At 40.7% G+C, this 24,531-nt stretch overlaps 1 protein-coding gene across 2 annotated transcripts in view; it reads right to left on the reverse strand.

Annotated features, from left to right (window-relative positions):
* LY75 (lymphocyte antigen 75) overlaps positions 1 to 24,531 on the reverse strand; it is a 1,208,875-nt gene that overhangs the window by 624,363 nt on the left and 559,981 nt on the right. For both annotated transcript variants that reach the window (XM_053698349.1, XM_053698347.1), the window contains one exon: positions 1,069 to 1,157. In XM_053698349.1, the coding sequence (XP_053554324.1) occupies positions 1,069 to 1,157 (89 nt within the window). The remainder of the gene's footprint in view (positions 1 to 1,068; positions 1,158 to 24,531) is intronic.

Raw genomic sequence — 24,531 nt, forward strand, 5'->3', positions numbered from 1 at the left:
TCCTCAGACATGTGTGAGAACAGCAATGGATCTTAGTTACAATCTGCTAAGATCATAGAAAATTCAGGCAGATTCTTCTTCTATCTCTGCCTGAGAAAAAATAGCACAACTCCGGTACTATTTAAAATAACAAACTTTTGATTGAAGAAAATAAACTAACTATTTTTCACCACTCTCCTCTTACTACCTCCATGCGCGTTGAGAGTTGCAAGAGAATGACTGGATATGGTAGTGAGGGGAGGAGCTATATAACAGCTCTGCTGTGGGTCCTCTTGCAACTTCCTGTTGGGAGTGAGAATATCCCACAAGTAATGGATGATCCGTGGACTGGATACACCTTACAAGAGAAATATAAATATATATATCGATAGGATAGATATATATTACTCTTTGTACCTACCCAAAGATAGATATGTATTCAGCAATTTCCGAATAAAGAGAGGTTGAAAGAGTAAGGAGAAGAGCACCAAGGAAATGGCTCCTCAAAGTAGTAGTAGGAAATGGTAAGGAGGAACTTCCTATTCCTGTACCTCCTCATGCTTTATCTGCTGTCACAATGAAAGCAAGAGAAAGGTGGAATGCCTTTTGACATAGCGTAATTGTGCATAAACTCAACTTTAAAGGGACATTAAACCCAAAATCTTTCCTTCATAATTCAGATGCAATTTTAAACAACTTTTCAATTTACTTCTATCATTAAAGTTATCTTTTTTCTCTCTGCATCCTTTGTTGAAGAAGCAGCAATGCACTACTGGGAGCTAACTAAACATATTGAATGAGCAAATAAGAGACATATATGCACAGCCACCAATCCAAAGCTGGCTCCCAGTAGTGTATTGCTGCTTTTGGGACTACCTGGGTATCTTTTCAACAAAGGATACCAAGATAATGAAACTTATTAGATACCTCTGTAGGACTTAACTTAATTTTACATGTAAATAAAACTAGAAATATACATTTGTAGATAATATTTCTCAATGTGGTTATTTTTCGTTACATGGTACCAGACTCTTACACCATGCCTGATTTATGTTTTTTTCTGGATAACTTCATGACTTCTTCACTTACTTATTAGAGACAACAAGGTCACATTCTAGGGTATACGCCATTTCTTTTTTATCAACCAGATAGCAGTAGCTTCCATGACGTCTCCAATCCTAGCAAATAAAAAATTGGATATTAAAACATCACCATGATCTTTGTTCTATAGTTTACAGTGTTTCAAATGAAAAGCCACAATGGAAAAGGAAAAACATTAAAAGATAGAAAATAAGTCATAAACTATTAGAAATTTCCAGCTACATGTGCATATAGGGAGAGACAGGCTGGGAAATAAAAACTGACAGGGTTCTGCTGTTAAGTATGTGTGTTCCTAGGTTAAACCTATGACATGCTCCCTACTCTCAATCTGATCTTAGCCTACTATACTTAAGGTGTCACTGGTGAAGCTTAAGTCCACCTCCATTAGCATGAAAGAGCAACTATAATTTTCCATCAGTGCAAGCTTCCCTAGTTAAGTTTAAATTCCCCATTCTTTTGGGCTCTTTCCTATGGCAGAAATATGTGGCACATTCACAGAGTGATGTTGAGTGCTATTGAAGTACATTCTATGCAATTGCGTCAGCAATTGATATCTTCTAGTAATGAATATCAGGCCTGTTAAGGGTTCTGAGGACTGGAGTTGAAAAAAACTGATCTAAACCATCCAGCAAAAACTGATGTATTCTAGGAATTCTAAAATAATGCCTAGACAATTCATGGTTGATACGTAAAAACAAAACAAAAAAACTTACCAGATAAATTATTTTCTTTCCTGGCAGGGAGAGTCCACGACTTCATTCCTTACTGTTGGGAAATATAACACCTGGCCACCAAGAGGAGGTGAAGACACCCCAGCCAAAGGCTAAGTACCCTTTTCCAGACCATCCTGGAGAAAAGATAAAATTCTGGCAACTTTAACCTTATGCTAAGAAAAAAACAACGCTCCTCACACCAGTGCAGGTAAGTCCGCCACCCCTTATGATAGATGCGTTGAGCAACTGGCTTATGAGCTTGAATCAAAGTGTCAATGACACTCTCAGAGAAACCTCTCCTGGCTAAGAATAAGCGTTCAATCTCCACGCAGTCAGCCTCAGAGAATCTAGATTTTGATGAAGGAAGGGACCCTGTACCAGCAGGTCCCTGCGACAAGGTAACCTCCATGGAGGAGATGAGGACATCTCCACCAGATCCGCGAACCAAGCCTTTTGCGGCCAGGATGGAGCAATTAAAATCACTGCACGAGTGAGAAGAGGTAATGGAGGAAAGAGATAAATGAGGGATGTTCCAATTCTTTCCTATTCGTTACTAATAATGTTCGCCATACGAACTGGGACCGGAAAAGTTTGTGGGACCTTCCTGTTTTCATAAACCCTACCTAACTTAGGGATCTTAGGTTCCTCAAGTAGCTTAGCCTCTGGAACTTCTAGTGTATAAAGGAGCTCCTTCAGTAAAAAAACACAGATGTACAATCTTAAATCTAAAGGAGGGTTTCTCTGCCGGGGGAGATTAAGTCATAGAAGTCTCTGACTCAGAAAGTTCACCCTCTGACGCCACAGAGGTTAACTCATCCTCGCACAGCTGGGACATACAAGCTAGAGCCGAGTGGAAATTAGATGAATCTAAAACAGGAGAACCTTTCTCTTACCTTTTCCAGAGATAGGTATGGCCCTCAGGGCCGTGGACAGCGCCGATTGTAACTGCATGGCAAAGTCCACAGGAAAAAGGCCCCCTCCAGACGGAGACATAGCTGTGCCGCGGTTAGGGTACAAAGGGTAGTACATTCTCGGTTCACAGAATCCTGAGAGGTTGATGGCTCAGAGGGACTAACAGCGCTAGGGTTAATAGCAGATTTAGCGCCCTTCTTAGACTTTAGAACAGTACCCAGGCAAATGGAACAAAATTAAGCAGGCGGCAAACCACGGTCACCTCACAATATAAGCAGGAATTATTAATCACTACAGAAGGAGTGGAACCTTCTAACATATTATCAGAGTATGTAATCCCACAGTGGAAAGAGAAAAACGATACAAGAATAAACGTTCAAAATATAGAAAGAATCAGTCAAGAAGGTGACAGCAAACATCTAATATTTATTAGATAAGACAGAAAATAGGCTACGTTTCGGGATATTATCCCTTATTCATGCCATGTCAGACAAACAATTCACACACCTTTATATACCTAAACACCACTAGGTGGCGATAGAGAGAGATTAACCCTATCAATACATCAAATGTAAATAGTGTAATACACAGATAGAAGCATAACAATCCAAATAGACATATCTCATCTTAACAACAGATTAATATATACATGTATAAAGAGAGACATTTTCAATCTATATAATTATCAAAGACCATATTTTTGTCTTTAAAAGAGAACAACATAACTAGCAAATGGCTGATATCCTAAACTACAAAAAGATAGATAGATCCCATTCTTTATTCATTCCCTTAGGAGTGACCCCAATTCATATATCCAAAAGGATTCTTTCCTCTTAAGCAATTGCTCCCTATCTCCTCCCCTACATGGCAGCAAAATCTGATCGATTATTTGAAATTTTAGTTGGCTGATTGTATGGCCAGCAGTTACAAAGTGTTAATCAAGTGGTGCTTTTAAATTTTTAGTATGTATTGATAGGGTTAATCTCTCTCTATCGCCACCTAGTGGTGTTTAGGTATATAAAGGTGTGTGAATTGTTTGTCTGACATGGCATGAATAAGGGATAATATCCCGAAACGTAGCCTATTTTCTGTCTTATCTAATAAATATTAGATGTTTGCTGTCACCTTCTTGACTGATTCTTTGTGAATATATTGGACCTGTGAGCAGAGGTCCTGTTGGTGACGTGCATTTTTATCCCTGAGTGCTGACATCTTCGTGCATTGGATATATTACTGCTTGAGTCTGTGCACCTGGGATTTGAAAAAATGGAGGAAAGACAAGCGTGTCAAACTTTTTCATACACAGACCTGGAAGCGGCCAGGATAACCACTCTTACTAAAGGGTCTAGGGAGTTTTTGAAAACAGCTCCCTCCGACTTATCATCTAAAGAGTTTGAGAGACTTTCAAAAAAACATCTAGCATTTGACCTACATGCCACAACTTTGGCGGAGTATCATCGGGTAAAGAGGATCCCTAGAGGCCTCAGGATGAGTGCTCGCCCTACCCTGATGAGGGATAACCCCATATATTGCAATCGTTTTGAACAAATTTTGAACAAGTGTTCTATGGACATTATTGTATTGACAGTAGAATGTCTCAACCAGGAGATAGAGGAACAGAGCATAAAAATCTCACAAATGGAAAAAGATTTGAAGAAATCGTTACCTGTCGATGAATTTGACAAGCTCCTTGCTGATGTTAAAAAACAGATTGCGGAGTCCAGAAAAGTTATCGAGGAGCGCAAGCGGGTAAAATTTACAAGAGATGAGCAAGATTACTCTTCAGGGAGGGTATACCGCTGGCGCTATGACCCAGAGGGATCCAGACGGCAAAACTCCTACGGCCAGCAGCGACGCTTTAGGCGTAACAAGTCCCAGAGCGCAAGCGGAAGTGAGTCATCTGACATGCCGGGGGAGTCCGACAGCGAAAGAGACGTGGAGGCCGCAAGCACCAAGTTATCGAGGAGCGCAAGCGGGTAAAATTTACAAGAGATGAGCAAGATTACTCCTCCGGGAGGGTATACCGCTGGCGCTATGACCCAGAGGGATCCAGACGGCAAAACTCCTACGGCCAGCAGCGACGCTTTAGGCGTAACAAGTCCCAGGGCGCAAGCGGAAGTGAGTCATCTGACACGCCGGGGGAGTCCGACAGCGAAAGAGACGTGGAGGCCGCAAGCACCAAGGCAGAAACAAACGCCAAAAAGAAAAAACAGGATCGACAACAGCGGTCTGCATCCCGTCACTGAGACCCGTTAACACCGAGGTACTGGATGGCTCGGCAGGAGATTCAGCAGAGTGCAACCAAGGGATGGTAGATATGGGACAGTCTGTCACTAACAATGTGATAAATATTTCTAAATGTGAACTTTCAGACAAAGAACTTGAGCTGTTAAATAAGGGCTTTGCTTTTTGCCCTGTTAAGAACTGCAACTTTTTTGAACTTCAGAAGGACCTGTTTAAGTTCTTCAGAAGCTTAAAATTGAAAACTATGTTTTTTGAACCTAAGCCACAAATCATTAATGAGAGTCCCACTATCCATTTGCAAGAATTGGGTTTAAAGAAAAAAAGTCACTTTAATCCTGGGAGTGTCAATCATAGTGTTGAAACTTTTTCAGCTTTGGTCCAAAGGGATATTAGCCTTTTGCAGAATAAAAATGAAAAATACAAGAATAAGAATTTTCTCCAACATAGGTGTGTCCGGTCCACGGCGTCATCCTTACTTGTGGGATATTCTCTTCCCCAACAGGAAATGGCAAAGAGCCCAGCAAAGCTGGTCACATGATCCCTCCTAGGCTCCGCCTACCCCAGTCATTCTCTTTGCCGTTGTACAGGCAACATCTCCACGGAGATGGCTTAGAGTTTTTTAGTGTTTAACTGTAGTTTTTATTATTCAATCAAGAGTTTGTTATTTTGAAATAGTGCTGGTATGTACTATTTACTCAGAAACAGAAAAGAGATGAAGATTTCTGTTTGTATGAGGAAAATGATTTTAGCAACCGTCACTAAAATCCATGGCTGTTCCACACAGGACTGTTGAGAGCAATTAACTTCAGTTGGGGGAACAGTGAGCAGTCTCCTGCTGCTTGAGGTATGACACATTCTAACAAGACGATGTAATGCTGGAAGCTGTCATTTTCCCTATGGGATCCGGTAAGCCATGTTTATTACGATCGTAAATAAGGGCTTCTAAAAGGGCTTATTAAGACTGTAGACTTTTTTTGGGCTAAATCGATTGATTATTAACACATATTTAGCCTTGAGGAATCATTTTATCTGGGTATTTTGATATAATAATATCGGCAGGCACTGTTTTAGACACCTTATTCTTTAGGGGCTTTCCCAAAGCATAGGCAGAGCCTCATTTTCGCGCCGGTGTTGCGCACTTGTTTTTGAGAGGCATGGCATGCAGTCGCATGTGAGAGGAGCTCTGATACTTAGAAAAGACTTTCTGAAGGCGTCATTTGGTATCGTATTCCCCTTGGGGCTTGGTTGGGTCTCAGCAAAGCAGATACCAGGGACTGTAAAGGGGTTAAAGTTCAAAACGGCTCCGGTTCCGTTATTTTAAGAGTTAAAGCTTCCAAATTTGGTGTGCAATTCTTTTAAGGCTTTAAGACACTGTGGTGAAAATTTGGTGAATTTTGAACAATTCCTTCATGTTTTTTCGCATTTGCAGTAATAAAGTGTGTTCAGTTTAAAATTTAAAGTGACAGTAACGGTTTTATTTTAAAACGTTTTTTGTACTTTGTTATCAAGTTTATGCCTGTTTAACATGTCTGAACTACCAGATAGACTGTGTTCTGAATGTGGGGAAGCCAGAATTCCTACTCATTTAAATAAATGTGATTTATGTGACAATGACAATGATGCCCAAGATGATTCCTCAAGTGAGGGGAGTAAGCATGGTACTGCATCATTCCCTCCTTCGTCTACACGAGTCTTGCCCACTCAGGAGGCCCCTAGTACATCTAGCGCGCCAATACTCCTTACTATGCAACAATTAACGGCTGTAATGGATAATTCTGTCAAAAACATTTTAGCCAAAATGAACACTTATCAGCGTAAGCGCGACTGCTCTGTTTTAGATACTGAAGAGCATGACGACGCTGATATTAATATTTCTGAAGGGCCCCTAACTCAGTCTGATGGGACCAGGGAGGTTTTGTCTGAGGGAGAAATTACTGATTCAGGGAACATTTCTCAACAAGCTGAACCTGATGTGATTGCATTTAAATTTAAGTTGGAACATCTCCGCATTCTGCTTAAGGAGGTATTATCCACTCTGGATGATTGTGACAAGTTGGTCATCCCAGAGAAACTATGTAAAATGGACAAGTTCCTAGAGGTGCCGGGGCTCCCAGAAGCTTTTCCTATACCCAAGCGGGTGGCGGACATTGTTAATAAAGAATGGGAAAGGCCCGGTATTCCTTTCGTCCCTCCCCCCATATTTAAAAAATTGTTTCCTATGGTCGACCCCAGAAAGGACTTATGGCAGACAGTCCCCAAGGTCGAGGGAGCGGTTTCCACTTTAAACAAACGCACCACTATACCCATAGAGGATAGTTGTGCTTTCAAAGATCCTATGGATAAAAAATTAGAAGGTTTGCTTAAGAAGATGTTTGTTCAGCAGGGTTACCTTCTACAACCAATTTCATGCATTGTCCCTGTCGCTACAGCCGCATGTTTCTGGTTCGATGAGCTGATAAAGGCGGTCGATAGTGATTCTCCTCCTTATGAGGAGATTATGGACAGAATCAATGCTCTCAAATTGGCTAATTCTTTCACCCTAGACGCCACTTTGCAATTGGCCAGGTTAGCGGCTAAGAATTCTGGGTTTGCTATTGTGGCGCGCAGAGCGCTTTGGTTGAAATCTTGGTCGGCTGATGCGTCTTCCAAGAACAAGCTACTTAACATTCCTTTCAAGGGTAAAACGCTGTTTGGCCCTGACTTGAAAGAGATTATCTCTGATATCACTGGGGGTAAGGGCCACGCCCTTCCTCAGGATCGGCCTTTCAAGGCAAAAAATAAACCTAATTTTCGTCCCTTTCGTAGAAACGGACCAGCCCAAAGTGCTACGTCCTCTAAGCAAGAGGGTAATACTTCTCAAGCCAAGCCAGCTTGGAGACCAATGCAAGGCTGGAACAAGGGAAAGCAGGCCAAGAAACCTGCCACTGCTACCAAGACAGCATGAAATGTTGGCCCCCGATCCGGGACCGGATCTGGTGGGGGGCAGACTCTCTCTCTTCGCTCAGGCTTGGGCAAGAGATGTTCTGGATCCTTGGGCACTAGAAATAGTCTCCCAAGGTTATCTTCTGGAATTCAAGGGACTTCCCCCAAGGGGGAGGTTCCACAGGTCTCAGTTGTCTTCAGACCACATAAAAAGACAGGCATTCTTACATTGTGTAGAAGACCTGTTAAAAATGGGAGTGATTCATCCTGTTCCATTAAGAGAACAAGGGATGGGGTTCTACTCCAATCTGTTTATAGTTCCCAAAAAAGAGGGAACGTTCAGACCAATCTTAGATCTCAAGATCTTAAACAAGTTTCTCAAGGTTCCATCGTTCAAGATGGAAACCATTCGAACTATTCTTCCTTCCATCCAGGAAGGTCAATTCATGACCACGGTGGATTTAAAGGATGCGTATCTACATATTCCTATCCACAAGGAACATCATCGGTTCCTGAGGTTCGCATTCCTGGACAAACATTACCAGTTCGTGGCGCTTCCTTTCGGATTAGCCACTGCTCCAAGGATTTTCACAAAGGTACTAGGGTCCCTTCTAGCTGTGCTAAGACCAAGGGGCATTGCTGTAGTACCTTACTTGGACGACATTCTGATTCAAGCGTCGTCCCTTCCTCAAGCAAAGGCTCACACGGACATTGTCCTGGCCTTTCTCAGATCTCACGGATGGAAAGTGAACGTGGAAAAGAGTTCTCTATCTCCGTCAACAAGGGTTCCCTTCTTGGGAACAATAATAGACTCCTTAGAAATGAGGATTTTTCTGACAGAGGCCAGAAAAACAAAACTTCTAGACTCTTGTCGGATACTTCATTCCGTTCCTCTTCCTTCCATAGCTCAGTGCATGGAAGTGATCGGGTTGATGGTAGCGGCAATGGACATAGTTCCTTTTGCACGCATTCATCTAAGACCATTACAACTGTGCATGCTCAGTCAGTGGAATGGGGACTATACAGACTTGTCTCCGAAGATACAAGTAAATCAGAGGACCAGAGACTCACTCCGTTGGTGGCTGTCCCTGGACAACCTGTCACGAGGGATGACATTCCGCAGACCAGAGTGGGTCATTGTCACGACCGACGCCAGTCTGATGGGCTGGGGCGCGGTCTGGGGATCCCTGAAAGCTCAGGGTCTTTGGTCTCGGGAAGAATCTCTTCTACCGATAAATATTCTGGAACTGAGAGCGATATTCAATGCTCTCAAGGCTTGGCCTCAGCTAGCGAGGGCCAAGTTCATACGGTTTCAATCAGACAACATGACAACTGTTGCGTACATCAACCATCAGGGGGGAACAAGGAGTTCCCTGGCGATGGAAGAAGTGACCAAAATCATTCTATGGGCGGAGTCTCACTCCTGCCACCTGTCTGCTATCCACATCCCAGGAGTGGAAAATTGGGAAGCGGATTTTCTGAGTCGTCAGACATTGCATCCGGGGGAGTGGGAACTCCATCCGGAAATCTTTGCCCAAGTCACTCAGCTGTGGGGCATTCCAGACATGGATCTGATGGCCTCTCGTCAGAACTTCAAAGTTCCTTGCTACGGGTCCAGATCCAGGGATCCCAAGGCGGCTCTAGTGGATGCACTAGTAGCACCTTGGACCTTCAAACTAGCTTATGTGTTCCCGCCGTTTCCTCTCATCCCCAGGCTGGTAGCCAGGATCAATCAGGAGAGGGCGTCGGTGATCTTGATAGCTCCTGCGTGGCCACGCAGGACTTGGTATGCAGATCTGGTGAATATGTCATCGGCTCCACCTTGGAAGCTACCTTTGAGACGAGACCTTCTTGTTCAGGGTCCGTTCGAACATCCGAATCTGGTTTCACTCCAGCTGACTGCTTGGAGATTGAACGCTTGATCTTATCGAAGCGAGGGTTCTCAGATTTACCACAAAATTTGGAAAAAATATATCTGTTGGTGTGAATCTAAAGGATTCCCTTGGGACAAGGTTAAGATTCCTAGGATTCTATCCTTCCTTCAAGAAGGATTGGAAAAAGGATTATCTGCAAGTTCCCTGAAGGGACAGATTTCTGCCTTGTCTGTGTTACTTCACAAAAAGCTGGCCGCTGTGCCAGATGTTCATGCCTTTGTTCAGGCTCTGGTTAGAATTAAGCCTGTTTACAAACCTTTGACTCCTCCTTGGAGTCTCAATTTAGTTCTTTCAGTTCTTCAGGGGGTTCCGTTTGAACCCTTGCATTCCGTTGATATTAAGTTATTATCTTGGAAAGTTTTGTTTTTAGTTGCAATTTCTTCTGCTAGAAGAGTTTCAGAATTATCTGCTCTGCAGTGTTCTCCTCCTTATCTGGTGTTCCATGCAGATAAGGTGGTTTTACGTACTAAACCTGGTTTTCTTCCAAAAGTTGTTTCTAACAAAAACATTAACCAGGAGATTATCGTACCTTCTCTGTGTCCGAAACCAGTTTTGAAGAAGGAACGTTTGTTGCACAATTTGGATGTTGTTCGCGCTCTAAAATTCTATTTAGATGCTACAAAGGATTTTAGACAAACATCTTCCTTGTTTGTTGTTTATTCCGGTAAAAGGAGAGGTCAAAAAGCAACTTCTACCTCTCTCTCTTTTTGGATTAAAAGCATCATCAGATTGGCTTACGAGACTGCCGGACGGCAGCCTTCCGAAAGAATCACAGCTCATTCCACTAGGGCTGTGGCTTCCACATGGGCCTTCAAGAACGAGGCTTCTGTTGATCAGATATGTAGGGCAGCGACTTGGTCTTCACTGCACACTTTTACCAAATTTTACAAGTTTGATACTTTTGCTTCTTCTGAGGCTATTTTTGGGAGAAAGGTTTTGCAAGCCGTGGTGCCTTCCATTTAGGTGACCTGATTTGCTCCCTCCCTTCATCCGTGTCCTAAAGCTTTGGTATTGGTTCCCACAAGTAAGGATGACGCCGTGGACCGGACACACCTATGTTGGAGAAAACAGAATTTATGTTTACCTGATAAATTACTTTCTCCAACGGTGTGTCCGGTCCACGGCCCGCCCTGGTTTTTTTAATCAGGTCTGATAATTTATTTTCTTTAACTACAGTCACCACGGTACCATATGGTTTCTCCTATGCAAATATTCCTCCTTAACGTCGGTCGAATGACTGGGGTAGGCGGAGCCTAGGAGGGATCATGTGACCAGCTTTGCTGGGCTCTTTGCCATTTCCTGTTGGGGAAGAGAATATCCCACAAGTAAGGATGACGCCGTGGACCGGACACACCGTTGGAGAAAGTAATTTATCAGGTAAACATAAATTCTGTTTTCTGAAAGGGGCTAATAATCTATCTAAAGAACATACACATGCTTTACACTCCCTTAAATAAAAAAATGACATCATTTTAAAAAGGGCCGATAAAGGCGGTGCAATTGTGTTATTAGACAGAAATTACTACATTAATGAAATTTATTCTCAACTCAAAGAAACAGCAGTCTATATGAAACTAGCCTATAACCCAATATTCAATATACAAAAAGAAATTGATAACTGCATTTGCATTGCATTAAAAAATGGTATTATAGGCAAAGATGTTGCGGTTTTCTTGAAGATTGAGAAACCCTGCACCCCTGTGATCTACACCTTACCAAAGGTGCATAACAATTTAAGTGAGCCCCCTGGTCGCCCAATTGTAGCTAGCACTAATTCTGCTTTTACCAACATTTCCATTTTTTTGGATAAAATCCTACGTCCATGTGTAGAAATGTCCAGTTCATTTGTCAAAGATACTGGTGACTTTCTGAATAAACTGAATGCCCTGGATTTAACTACCAATAAATTTATACTCTTTAGTTTGGACGTTGAAAGCTTATATACGTCTATAACTCATACTTGCGGAATGGATTCAGTTTATTACACCTTGTCATCAGACAGAAAGTACAATAAGAGTCAAATAGATTTTTTTATGCAATTGCTCTCTATCATCCTATATGGTAATTATTTTTTGTTCAGAGATTATTATTATTTACAATTACAGGGAACTGCCATGGGTTCCAACGTCGCCCCAAATTATGCCAATATCTTTATGAATATTTATGAAGAGAAATATATATTTTGTAACAATTTGTTTATTCAATATGGCGCCACTTGGTGGCGCTATATTGATGACATCTTTGGTATATGGCTGGGCGACGTTGGAACCCTGGAAAGTTTTGTGGGCGAGCTGAATTCATCTACTAATCATATTAAATTTAAGCTCACATGGAGTGAGGAATCCTTGGATTTTTTGGATGTTAGAGTTACTAAGGATGGGTATTCTTTTATTACAGATTTATATAGAAAAACAACTGATCGTAATAGCCTACTTAGGTTTGATAGTGCGCATCCACCATCCCTCATTAAGTCTTTACCACACAGTCAAATGCTACGTGTACGTAGGATAGTCTCCTCTGAGGATTTGGTGGATAAAAGATTGGCTGAAATGGGCCAAAGATTTAAAGATAGGGGTTATCCACAAGATATGATTGTTAAAAACATAAATGCAGTAAAATCTATTTCAAGAGAGTCTCTTTTGAAACCTAAAGCTGATAAGAAATCCCAAACCCCTAGAAAAAATTTTGTATCACAATATAATGCCCAAAGCCATGAGATTCAGCGCATCATCAGAAAACACTGGAATATACTCTCCAACTGTAATCCTGACATCAAAGAATTTAGGGATTATCCGATGCCAGCCTTTAAGAGAGGTAGAAATTTACAGGAAGAATTAGTTAAAGCGGATATAGGCCCCAAAAGTGTTTCTAAAACTAGATTTATTTCCTCTTGTAATAAAGGTTGTTACCCATGTTTAGGGTGCTCATGCAGCAGTAATATGTCAAAAGGTTCTATATTCTATAATCCCTATACAGGCAAGAAATACAGTATTAAGGGTTATTATACCTGCCTTAGTACTTTTATAATTTATATGGTTAAATGCCCTTGTGGGATGGTTTATGTAGGAGAATCGACCCGTAGCGCCAGAGACCGTATAATTGAACATTAAAGTAATATACGTACTAAAAATTTAAAAGCACCACTTGCTTACCACTTTGTAACTGCTGGCCATACAATCAGCCAACTAAAATTTCAAATAATCGATCAGATTTTGCTGCCACGTATGGGAGGAGATAGGGAGCAATTGCTTAAGAGGAAAGAATCCTTTTGGATATATGAATTGGGGTCACTCAGTCCTAAGGGAATGAATAAAGAATGGGATCTATCTATCTTTTTGTAATTTAGGATATCAGCCATTTGCTAGTTATGTTGTTCTCTTTTAAAGACAAAAATATGGTCTTTGATAATTATATAGATTGAAAATGTCTCTCTTTATACATGTATATATTAATCTGTTGTTAAGATGAGATATGTCTATTTGGATTGTTATGCTTCTATCTGTGTATTACACTATTTACATTTGATGTATCGATAGGGTTAATCTCTCTCTATCGCCACCTAGTGGTGTTTAGGTATATAAAGGTGTGTGAATTGTTTGTCTGACATGGCATGAATAAGGGATAATATCCCGAAACGTAGCCTATTTTCTGTCTTATCTAATAAATATTAGATGTTTGCTGTCACCTTCTTGACTGATTCTTTGTGAATATATTGGACCTGTGAGCAGAGGTCCTGTTGGTGACGTGCATTTTTATCCCTGAGTGCTGACATCTTCGTGTGTTCAAAATATAGAAAGGCACCTTTACAAAACCAATGGCTGGGGCACTCACCACCTCCTAGACCCAGACAAGTTGTCAAGAAACACTCAGCAGGATCGCAAGGAAGTGAATGAAGCCGCACTGGTCACATGGTGCACAAGGCAGGACCTCCCCTGCTATGAAAAAGTGTGCAAAGCTATTAGGAGCTGCGCAACTCACAAAAGTGAAAGTGAAACCTGCCTGTTCCAGCCAAAAGTACACAGTCTAAATGAGCCCTGAAAACGTTTTTCACAAATGTTAAAGCAGTATATAAACTCCCCAAACTGTTCCCAATAAACTCCCACTGAGGAGATATTAACCCTCGATCCTACTGAGGTCTAGAGGAGTCACACTGTGACCCTATATAAGGAGTCCCTGCTATAAGAAAATAACACAGACTTAACCTCCAGGATATGTGCTGTGGAACAGATACAGTCTCCCAAGTGTGACAGCCTTGTAGTGATGCTGACAGGGACCCAAGTGTGGAAAAGCAGGCAGTTAAACTAGTAATCAGTTAAACACTGATTACTCAGGAGTTGTTAGATAAACAGTCAGGATGGCTTCGCAGAAAAACTTTCCCTGCATCTCCAGACTTTAACTTTCATCAATACCCTCACTGAGAGGTTTATATGATTACTTAAAACTCCAGTACTCTCTTGAAGGGAACATACCCATTAAGGACTATCCAAATCTTCTGACACTTCTCTGCCATCCTACTCTAGTAACGAAAGACAAAGAATGACTGGGGGCATAGAGGAAGTGGGAGGGATATTTAAGCCTTTGGCTGGGGTGTCTTTGCCTCCTCCTGGTGGCCAGGTGTTGTATTTCCGAAAAGTAAGGAATGAAGTCATGGACTCTCCCTGCCTTATGGAAAGAAATATAAGTTTTCCAAACTTAGTGATACATTTTTCTAGATGTGATGAGGAAAGAAAAACACTGGGTCTCTTTGTATATGCACAATTTATTGGGATACAGGTTTCACAATCTCAAGGTAAACTCCTATCTGACGCGTTTTGCGCATGTGTACATGCGCTTCATCAGAGATGATGCCCTCTGCTGCTCTGGATCCTTTTATAGGTAAGTGGAACCAATTACCTGGAGGGGTGTTTTCTTTATATTATATTTAACCATTGATTGTCTTATGTGACTAAACCAATTTTTACTATGAGTATTGTTATGTTAATGTGTCAAATAGACTATATTAAGAACTAGGTAACAGTGTAATTTTATGTCCGCTCACTATATGGATCCAGAACAGTGAGGCAAAAGAACAGATATATTCATCTAACATTTGTCTGACATACAATATCCTTCTTAAGCCTATTTGTACCTTTTTAACCCTATATGTACTTGTATATATTCTTGCTTACTTGTATACTAATATGTATATCAATACTTAATCTTGGTTAGGAAGAAAACAGGGGCTAAAAAAACATAATTTATGCTTACCTGATAAATTCCTTTCTTCTGTAGTGTGATCAGTCCACGGGTCATCATTACTTGTGGGATATTAACTGCTCCCCTACAGGAAGTGCAAGAGGAATCACCCAGCAGAGTTGCTATATAGCTCCTCCCCTCTACGTCACCTCCAGTCATTCGACCAAGGACCAACGAGAAAGGAGAAGCCAAGGGTGTAGTGGTGACTGAAGTATAATTTAAAAAATATTTACCTGCCTTAAAAAACAGGGCGGGCCGTGGACTGATCACACTACAGAAGAAAGGAATTTATCAGGTAAGCATAAATTATGTTTTCTTCTGTTAAGTGTGATCAGTCCACGGGTCATCATTACTTGTGGGATACCAATACCAAAGCAAAAGTACACGGATGACGGGAGGGATAGGCAGGCTCTTTATACAGAAGCAACCACTGCCTGAAGAACCTTTCTCCCAAAAATAGCCTCCGAGGAAGCAAAAGTGTCAAATTTGTAAAATTTGGAAAAAGTATGAAGCGAAGACCAAGTTGCAGCCTTGCAAATCTGTTCAACAGAGGCCTCATTCTTAAAGGCCCAAGTGGAAGCCACAGCTCTAGTGGAATGAGCTGTAATTCTTTCAGGAGGCTGCTGTCCAGCAGTCTCATAAGCTAAACGAATTATGCTACGAAGCCAAAAAGAGAGAGAGGTAGCAGAAGCTTTTTGACCTCTCCTCTGACCAGAGTAAACGACAAACAGGGAAGACGTTTGTCGAAAATCTTTAGTTGCCTGTAAATAAAATTTAAGGGCACGAACTACATCCAGATTGTGCAAAAGACGTTCCTTCCTCGAAGAAGGATTTGGGCACAAGGATGGAACAACAATCTCCTGATTGATATTCCTGTTAGTGACTACCTTAGGTAAGAACCCAGGCTTAGTACGCAGAACTACCTTATCCGAGTGAAAAATCAAATAAGGAGAATCACAATGTAAGGCTGATAACTCAGAGACTCTTCGAGCCGAGGAAATAGCCATTAAAAATAGAACTTTCCAAGATAACAACTTTATATCAATGGAATGAAGGGGTTCAAACGGAACACCCTGTAAAACGTTAAGAACAAGGTTTAAACTCCATGGTGGAGCCACAGCTTTAAACACAGGTTTAATCCTGGCCAAAGCCTGACAAAAAGCCTGAACGTCTGGAACTTCTGACAGACGCTTGTGTAACAGAATGGACAGAGCTGAGATCTGTCCCTTTAAGGAACTAGCGGATAACCCCTTTTCTAAACCTTCTTGTAGAAAAGACAATATCCTAGGAATCCTAACCTTACTCCAAGAGTAACCTTTGGATTCGCACCAATATAGGTATTTACGCCATATTTTATGGTAAATCTTTCTGGTAACAGGCTTCCTAGCCTGTATTAAGGTATCAATAACTGACTCAGAAAAACCACGCTTTGATAAGATCAAGCGTTCAATTTCCAAGCAGTCAGCTTCAGAGAAGTTAGATTTTGATGTTTGAAAAGGACCCTGAATCAGAAGGTCCTGTTTCAGAGGTAACGACCAAGGTGGACAGAATGACATGTCCACCAGATCTGTATACCAAGTCCTGCGTGGCCATGCAGGCACTATTAGAATCACTGATGTTTTCTCCTGTTTGATTCTGGCAATCAATCGAGGAAGCATCGGGAAAGGTGGAAACACATAAGCCATCCTGAAGGTCCATGGTGCTGTCAAGGCATCTATCAGGACCGCTCCCGGATCCCTGGATCTGGACCCGTAGCGCGGAAGCTTGGCGTTCTGTCGAGACGCCATGAGATCTATCTCTGGTTTGCCCCAACGTCGAAGTATTTGGGCAAAGACCTCTGGATGAAGTTCCCACTCCCCCGGATGAAAAGTCTGACGACTTAAGAAATCCGCCTTCCAGTTCTCCACTCCCGGGATGTGGATTGCAGACAGGTGGCAAGAGTGAGACTCTGCCCAGCGAATTATCTTCGATACTTCCATCATTGCTAGGGAGCTTCTTGTCCCTCCCTGATGGTTGATATAAGCTACAGTCGTGATGTTGTCCGACTGAAACCTGATGAACCCCCGAGTTGCTAACTGGGGCTAAGCCAGAAGAGCATTGAGGACTGCTCTCAATTCCAGAATGTTTATTGGAAGAAGACTCTCCTCCTGATTCCATAGTCCCTGAGCCTTCAGAGAATTCCAGACAGCGCCCCAACCTAGTAGGCTGGCGTCTGTTGTTACAATTGACCAGTCTGGCCTGCTGAATGGCATTCCCCTGGACAGATGTGGCCGATAAAGCCACCATAGAAGAGAATTTCTGGTCTCTTGAATGGAATGAAGGACACGGCATGCATTTAGAAGTTTTGTTAACCTGTCCTCTGTCAGGTAAATCTTCATTTCTACAGAATCTATCAGAGTCCCCAGGAAGGGAACTCTTGTGAGTGGAAAGAGAGAACTTTTCTCTTCGTTCACTTTCCATCCATGCGACCTTAGAAATGCCAATACTATCTCTGTATGAGATTTGGCAGTTTGAAAGCTTGAAGCTTGTATCAGTATGTCGTCTAAGTACGGAGTTACTGAAATTCCTCGCGGTCTTAGTACCGCCAGAAGAGTGCCCAGAACCTTTGTGAAGATTCTTGGAGCCGTAGCCAGTCCGAATGGAAGAGCTACAAACTGGTAATGCCTGTCTAAAAAGGCAAACCTTAGATACCGGTAATGACTTCTGTGAATCGGTATGTGAAGGTAAGCATCCTTTAAATCCACTGTGGTCATGTACTGACCCTCTTGGATCATGGTCAAAATTGTTCGAATAGTTTCCATCTTGAACGATGGAAATCTTAGGAATTTGTTTAGGATCTTTAAATCCAAGATTGGCCTGAAGGTTCCCTCTTTTTTGGGAACTACAAACAGATTTGAGTAAAACCCTTGTCCTTGTTCCAACCGCGGAACTGGATGGATCACTCCCATTAATAAAAGATCTTGTACGCAGCGTAGAAACGCTTCCTTCTTTGTTAGGTTTGTTGACAACCTTGACAGATGAAATCTCCCTCTTGGGGGAGAGGATTTGAAGTATAGAAGGTATCCCTGAGATATGATCTCTAACGCCCAGGGATCCTGAACATCTCTTGCCCAAGCCTGGGCGAAGAGGGAAAGTCTGCCCCCCACTAGATCCAGTCCCGGATCGGGGGCCCTCAATTCATGCTGTCTTAGGGGCAGCAGCAGGTTTTCTGGCCTGTTTGCCCCTGTTCCAGGACTGGTTAGGTTTCCAGCCTTGTCTGTAGCGAGCAACAGCTCCTTCCTGTTTTGGTGCAGAGGAAGTTGATGCTGCTCCTGCTTTGAAATTACGAAAGGAATGAAAATTGGACTGTCTAGCCTTGGCTTTGGCCTTGTCCTGAGGCAGGGCATGACCTTTACCTCCTGTAATGTCATCAATAATCTCTTTCAAGCCGGGCCCGAATAAGGTCTGCCCTTTGAAAGGAATATTAAGCAATTTAGATTTAGACGTAACATCAGCTGACCAGGATTTTAGCCACAGAGCTCTGCGTGCCTGAATGGCAAATCCTGAATTTTTAGCCGCAAGTTTAGTTAAATGTACTACGGCATCTGAAATAAATGAATTAGCTAACTTAAGGAATTTAAGTTTGTGTGTGATGTCATCTAGTGTGGATGATTGAAGTGTCTCTTCCAGAGACTCAAACCAAAATGCTGCTGCAGCCGTGACAGGCGCAATACATGCAAGAGGTTGCAATATAAACCCTTGTTGAACAAACATTTTCTTAAGGTAACCCTCTAATTTTTTATCCATTGGATCTGAAAAAGCACAGCTATCCTCCACTGGGATAGTGGTACGCTTAGCTAAAGTAGAAACTGCTCCCTCCACCTTAGGGACCATTTGCCATAAGTCCCGTGTGGCGGCGTCTATTGGAAACATTTTTCTGAATATAGGAGGGGGTGAGAAAGGCACACCAGGTCTATCCCACTCCTTAGTAACAATGTCAGTAAGTCTCTTAGGTATAGGAAAAACGTCAGTACTCGTCGGTACCGCAAAATATTTATCCAACCTACACATTTTTTCTGGGATTGCAACTGTGTTACAATCATTCAGAGCCGCTAATACCTCCCCTAGTAACACACGGAGGTTCTCAAGCTTAAATTTAAAATTTGAAATGTCTGAGTCCAGTTTATTTGGATCAGAACCGTCACCCACAGAATGAAGCTCTCCGTCTTCACGTTCTGCAAACTGTGACGCAGTATCAGACATGGCCCTTGCATTATCAGCGCACTCTGTTCTCATCCCAGAGTGATCACGTTTACCTCTTAGTTCTGGTAGTTTAGCCAAAACTTCAGTCATAACAGTAGCCATATCTTGTAATGTGATTTGTAATGGCCGCCCAGATGCACTCGGCGCTACAATATCACGCACCTCCTGAGCGGGAGATGCAGGTACTGACACGTGAGGCGAGTTAGTCGGCATAACTCTCCCCTCGTTGTTTGGTGAAATATGTTCAATTTGTACAGATTGACTATTTTTTAAAGTAGCATCAATACATTTAGTACATAAATTTCTATTGGGCTCCACTTTGGCATTAACACATATAGCACAGAGATATTCCTTTGAATCAGACATGTTTAACACACTAGCAAATAAACAGCAACTTGGAATTACTTTTCAAAGTAATTTACAAATAATATGAAAAACGAACTGTGCCTTTAAGAAGCACAGAAAAATATTATAACAGATAAAATAATTAAGTTATAGCATCAATCTTTGTCAGAATATACAGTTTTAGCAAAGGATTGTTCCCCTCAGCAAATGATAACTAACCCAGGCAGCAGAAAAAAACACACAAATAAACGTTTTTTATATCACAGTCAATACCCTCAGCACAGCTCTGCTACTTCCCTCAAAAAAGGCTTTTGAGATCCCTGAACTCTGTAGAGATGAACCGGATCATGCAGGAAGAAAATGAACCTCTGACTGAGTTTTTTCTGATGCATAGTGAAAGCACCAAAATGGCCCCTCCCCCACACACATAACAGTGAGAGGGATCAGTGAACTGCTCTAATTTAAATCAAAACTATTGCCAAGTGGAAAAAAAGTGCCCAAAACATTTTTTCACCCAGTACCTCAGAGAAAAAAACGTTTTTACATGCCAGCAAAAAAACGTTTTACCTCAATAATTAATTGTCATTTAAAACCTATTGCAAGTCCCTGCAAAATAGGTTAAGTCTATGTATACAGTTTAAAAGCCAGAGAAGTACCATTTCCCAGAAAACTGAAGTGTAAAATATACATACATGACAGCCTGATATCAGCTACATCTACTGCATTCAAGGCTGAGTTTACATTATAACGGTATGGCAGGATTTTCTCATCAATTCCATGTCAGAAAATAATAAACTGCTACATACCTCTTTGCAGATTAATCTGCCTGCTGTCCCCTGATCTGAAGTTTACCTCTCCTCAGATGGCCGAGAAACAGCAATATGATCTTAACTACTCCGGCTAAAATCATAGAAAAACTCAGGTAGATTCTTCTTCAAATTCTACCAGAGAAGGAATAACACACTCCGGTGCTATTATAAAATAACAAACTTTTGATTGAAGATATAAAAACTAAATATATCACCATAGTCCTCTCACACATCCTATCTAGTCGTTGGGTGCAAGAGAATGACTGGAGGTGACGTAGAGGGGAGGAGCTATATAGCAACTCTGCTGGGTGAATCCTCTTGCACTTCCTGTAGGGGAGCAGTTAATATCCCACAAGTAATGATGACCCGTGGACTGATCACACTTAACAGAAGAAATATATAATAAAATAATGAAGGAAAAGGGATACTTAAGAGGAAAAATACTAAAGAAGAACATTTTATCAAAATTAATGAAGTTAAAAATTAAAAGCAACAATGATATTTCCATGAAGCAGCTAGTGTTGGCAAGAAGAAACTTTATCATACCCACCTACTTGATAATCTTCCTATTAAAAAAACCCAAATCTTTCTGACTGTTACTGGCTTACATTATACTCTTTTGATCTAGAGATTAGTAATCTACATAGATATATGCTTATATATTTTGGATCAGAAAAGCCTGTTGTGATCTTTGTTGATGCTCTCTTGTACTTGGCTAGTGTAAGCAAGTTGGCTTAGAGGAAGAAGATGGGAATAATATTGTGGTATTGTGTACCCTAGTCTTATTGTTCTTAGAGCTAAATACCTCTATTAATGTTATGAGGTGTAACTAGCTAGTTTCTGTTCTCATAAGATAGCTACTATAGCTCTTTACTGGAATTGTTTATTACTGCTAGGGCTCTACTATGTTTGCTTTATAGAGTCTACTAGATTACTAAATTATGTCTTTATTCTCTAAAGAATCTATTGTTTGTATTTAAACTAATACAGATGACATAAAAGAAATAAAGTAATATAAAATAATTTTAGTAGAAAATAGAAGCTATGGAGGAGATATTTCCTAGTGGGGATATAGGGGAAGACTTTATATAATGGATGTTGTCTGATCAATACTTATTAGAGAGAATCCAGAAGAACTGTTTTGGTACTGTAATGCTCTTAATATTGAAAAAATATATAATAGACATTAGGTTGGTGTTAGGAGACTCTTATTAGTAATTATGTTTGTTTTTATTATTTATTTTCGTTATTAAATCGTCTGGGTTTCAAACTATATCTCATTTAATAATTATTATTTATAGTTTGTGAAGTGGACTGAAACCATTTTTTGTATGTATGTGTAATCTGTTATTGCTTATCTATTTCTAATCTATAAATAGATTCACATTGTATCTTTTATTCATCCCTTGTGGTATTCTGGTTTGCAATGTGAAGATCCAAAATACTTCTCTCCTGAGGAGTTTCTTAGTTCTATCCCCTCTTAATGGATCTTTTTCTACGTGTTCTATTGCCTTAAACGAAAAGTTGGTCAATCTCTGTTCATGTAAATGAAAATGTTTGGCTACTGGAGTTCTAGGTATTTCTTCTTCTATTGAAATAAGATGTTTTCTGATGCAATCTTTTAGAGAACGTGTTGTTATGCCTATGTACTGTTGTTGGCACAATTTACATGTAATAAGGTATATAATGTGGGTAGATGTGCAATCCATTCTTTGTGTTATTTGATATGTTTTGTTTGTTTGTGAGGAATTCAAAGTTAAACTTTTTTCTGTTGTGTATGGGCAACATTTGCATGGGATTCGACCACATCTATAGTTGCCCTTAGTAGGTGTAAGCCATTTGGTGGTGGCTTGAATTTGTTTATGAAATTTCTGAGTAACCATATCTTGTATAGTTGGTGCTTTTTTGCCACAAATTTGATTCCATTTTCTAGTTTATTTCTTAGTGTGATATCGCCATTTAGGACTGGTAGATATTTCTTTATTATTTTAGCGATTGTGTAAAATTGATTACTGTATTTAGTGACAAAACATATATCTTCTCTAAGGATTCTTGCTTTGTCATCTATATTCACTTTACCATTTATTGCTACTCGTTCCCTCTTATTGAGAAGTTTAGACCTATCCATTCTTGCTACTTATTGTTTAATATTGAGTAAAATACTCTTTTGGTATCCCCTCGCTATTAATCTTTGAGTAAGTTCTTTAGCTTGTTTATTATACAAGTTTATGGATGTACAATATCTCTGTATCCTTAGGTATTGACCTTTAGGGATACCTTTCCGCATATGTGGAGCGTGGAAGGAATCTGCTCTTAGAATAGTGTTTCTTGATAATGGTTTCCTGTAAGTACTGGTTATTATTTTACCTTCCAAGTCATGTTCTAATATTAAATCTTGAAACTCGATGGACATGTCACTGGTTTTGAACGTGAAATTTAAGTTGAGTGTATTATTATTAGTGAATGTAATCATTTCTTTTATGGACAATTCTGTGTTTTTTCTATATATTTAGATAAGATCATCTATAAATCTACCATATACAACCACTTTGTCTTCGAGGGCCAGCCCACCTCCAAACAAGTATTGATTTTCAAAATATCCCATGTATAAATTGGCATATGAGGGGGCGAATTTCACCCTCATTGCCGTACCACACTTTTCGAGGTAGTAGTGGCCCTCAAAGACAAAGTAGCTGTGTGTAAGCAAGAACTGTGTCAATTGCTCTAAAAATTCAATAAATCTCAGGGAAATTCGTGTAACGTTTTAGCATACATTTGAGAGCGTATAAGCCTTGCTCATGTGGTATGCTAGAATATAAGGCTGATACATCAATCGTCAGCCATGTGAAATCATTTTGCCATTTAATTTATTGTACTTGCTGTATGAGATGTGTGCTGTCTCGTATATATCCTGGTAGAGATTTAACTATTGGTTGCAGTACATTATCCAACCAATCCCCCACTCTCTCGCATAGTGACCCCCTACTGGCCACTATGGGCCTACCTGGTGGATTGACGAGGGGCTTGTGAATTTTTGGTACTATGCGAAAGGTGGGGATGGTGGGATTGTCTACCAAGCAATGGTCTGCCAATTCCTTACTGAGGAACCCCTCTTCTGAAGCTGAATCAAGGAGGTCATGAAGCTCTTTTTTGTTTGTTTTCTATTCAGAAAGAGTTAAACAAAATCCTTGATATAGCTTTTAAGAACAATTTGATTGAGAAATATGTATTGAATTTTCTCACTATTAAATACCCACTTACACCTGTATTATATGTATTACCTAAAATACATAAAATTCTGGAATCCCCTTCAGGCTGTCCGATTGTGGCCAGTACAAGCTCTATATTGACCCAAGTTTCAATTTTCTTGGATCGTATATTAAGACCTTATGTAGAACAATCAACATCATTTATTAAGGATACAAGTGATTTTCTTCTGAAAATTTATTTTTTAATTTTCCCTTCAGATAAATTTATCCTATATAATCTTGATGTAGAAAGTCTCTACACATCCATAACACAGGCTAGTGGGATAAGTGCAGTAAAATCTGTTCTTTGCAATGATAACAAAATTTATGCTTACCTGATAAATTTCTTTCTTTTGCGATGTACCGAGTCCACGGATTCATCCTAACTTGTGGGATATTGTTCTTCCTGACAGGAAGTAGCAAAGAGAGCACCACAGCAGAGCTGTCTATATAGCTCCCCCCTTAACTCCACCCCCCAGTCATTCGACCGAAGGCCAAGGAAGAAAAGGAGAACCTATAAGGTGCAGAGGTGACTGAAGTTTACATAAAAAAATACTATATGTCTTGAATAGACAGGGCGGGCCGTGGACTCGGTACATCGCAAAAGAAAGAAATTTATAAGGTAAGCATAAATTTTGTTTTCTTTTGCATGATGTACCGAGTCCACGGATTCATCCTAACTTGTGGGATACCAATACCAAAGCTTTAGGACACGGATGAAGGGAGGGACAAGACAGGAACCTAAACGGAAGGCACCACTGCTTGGAAAACCTTTCTCCCAAAAATAGCCTCCGAAGAAGCAAAAATATCAAATTTGGAAAATTTGGAAAAGGTATGAAGCGAAGAC

This window comes from Bombina bombina, chromosome 1 (genome assembly GCF_027579735.1).
Source record: "Bombina bombina isolate aBomBom1 chromosome 1, aBomBom1.pri, whole genome shotgun sequence".
In the NCBI taxonomy this organism is placed as follows: Eukaryota; Metazoa; Chordata; class Amphibia; order Anura; family Bombinatoridae; genus Bombina; species Bombina bombina.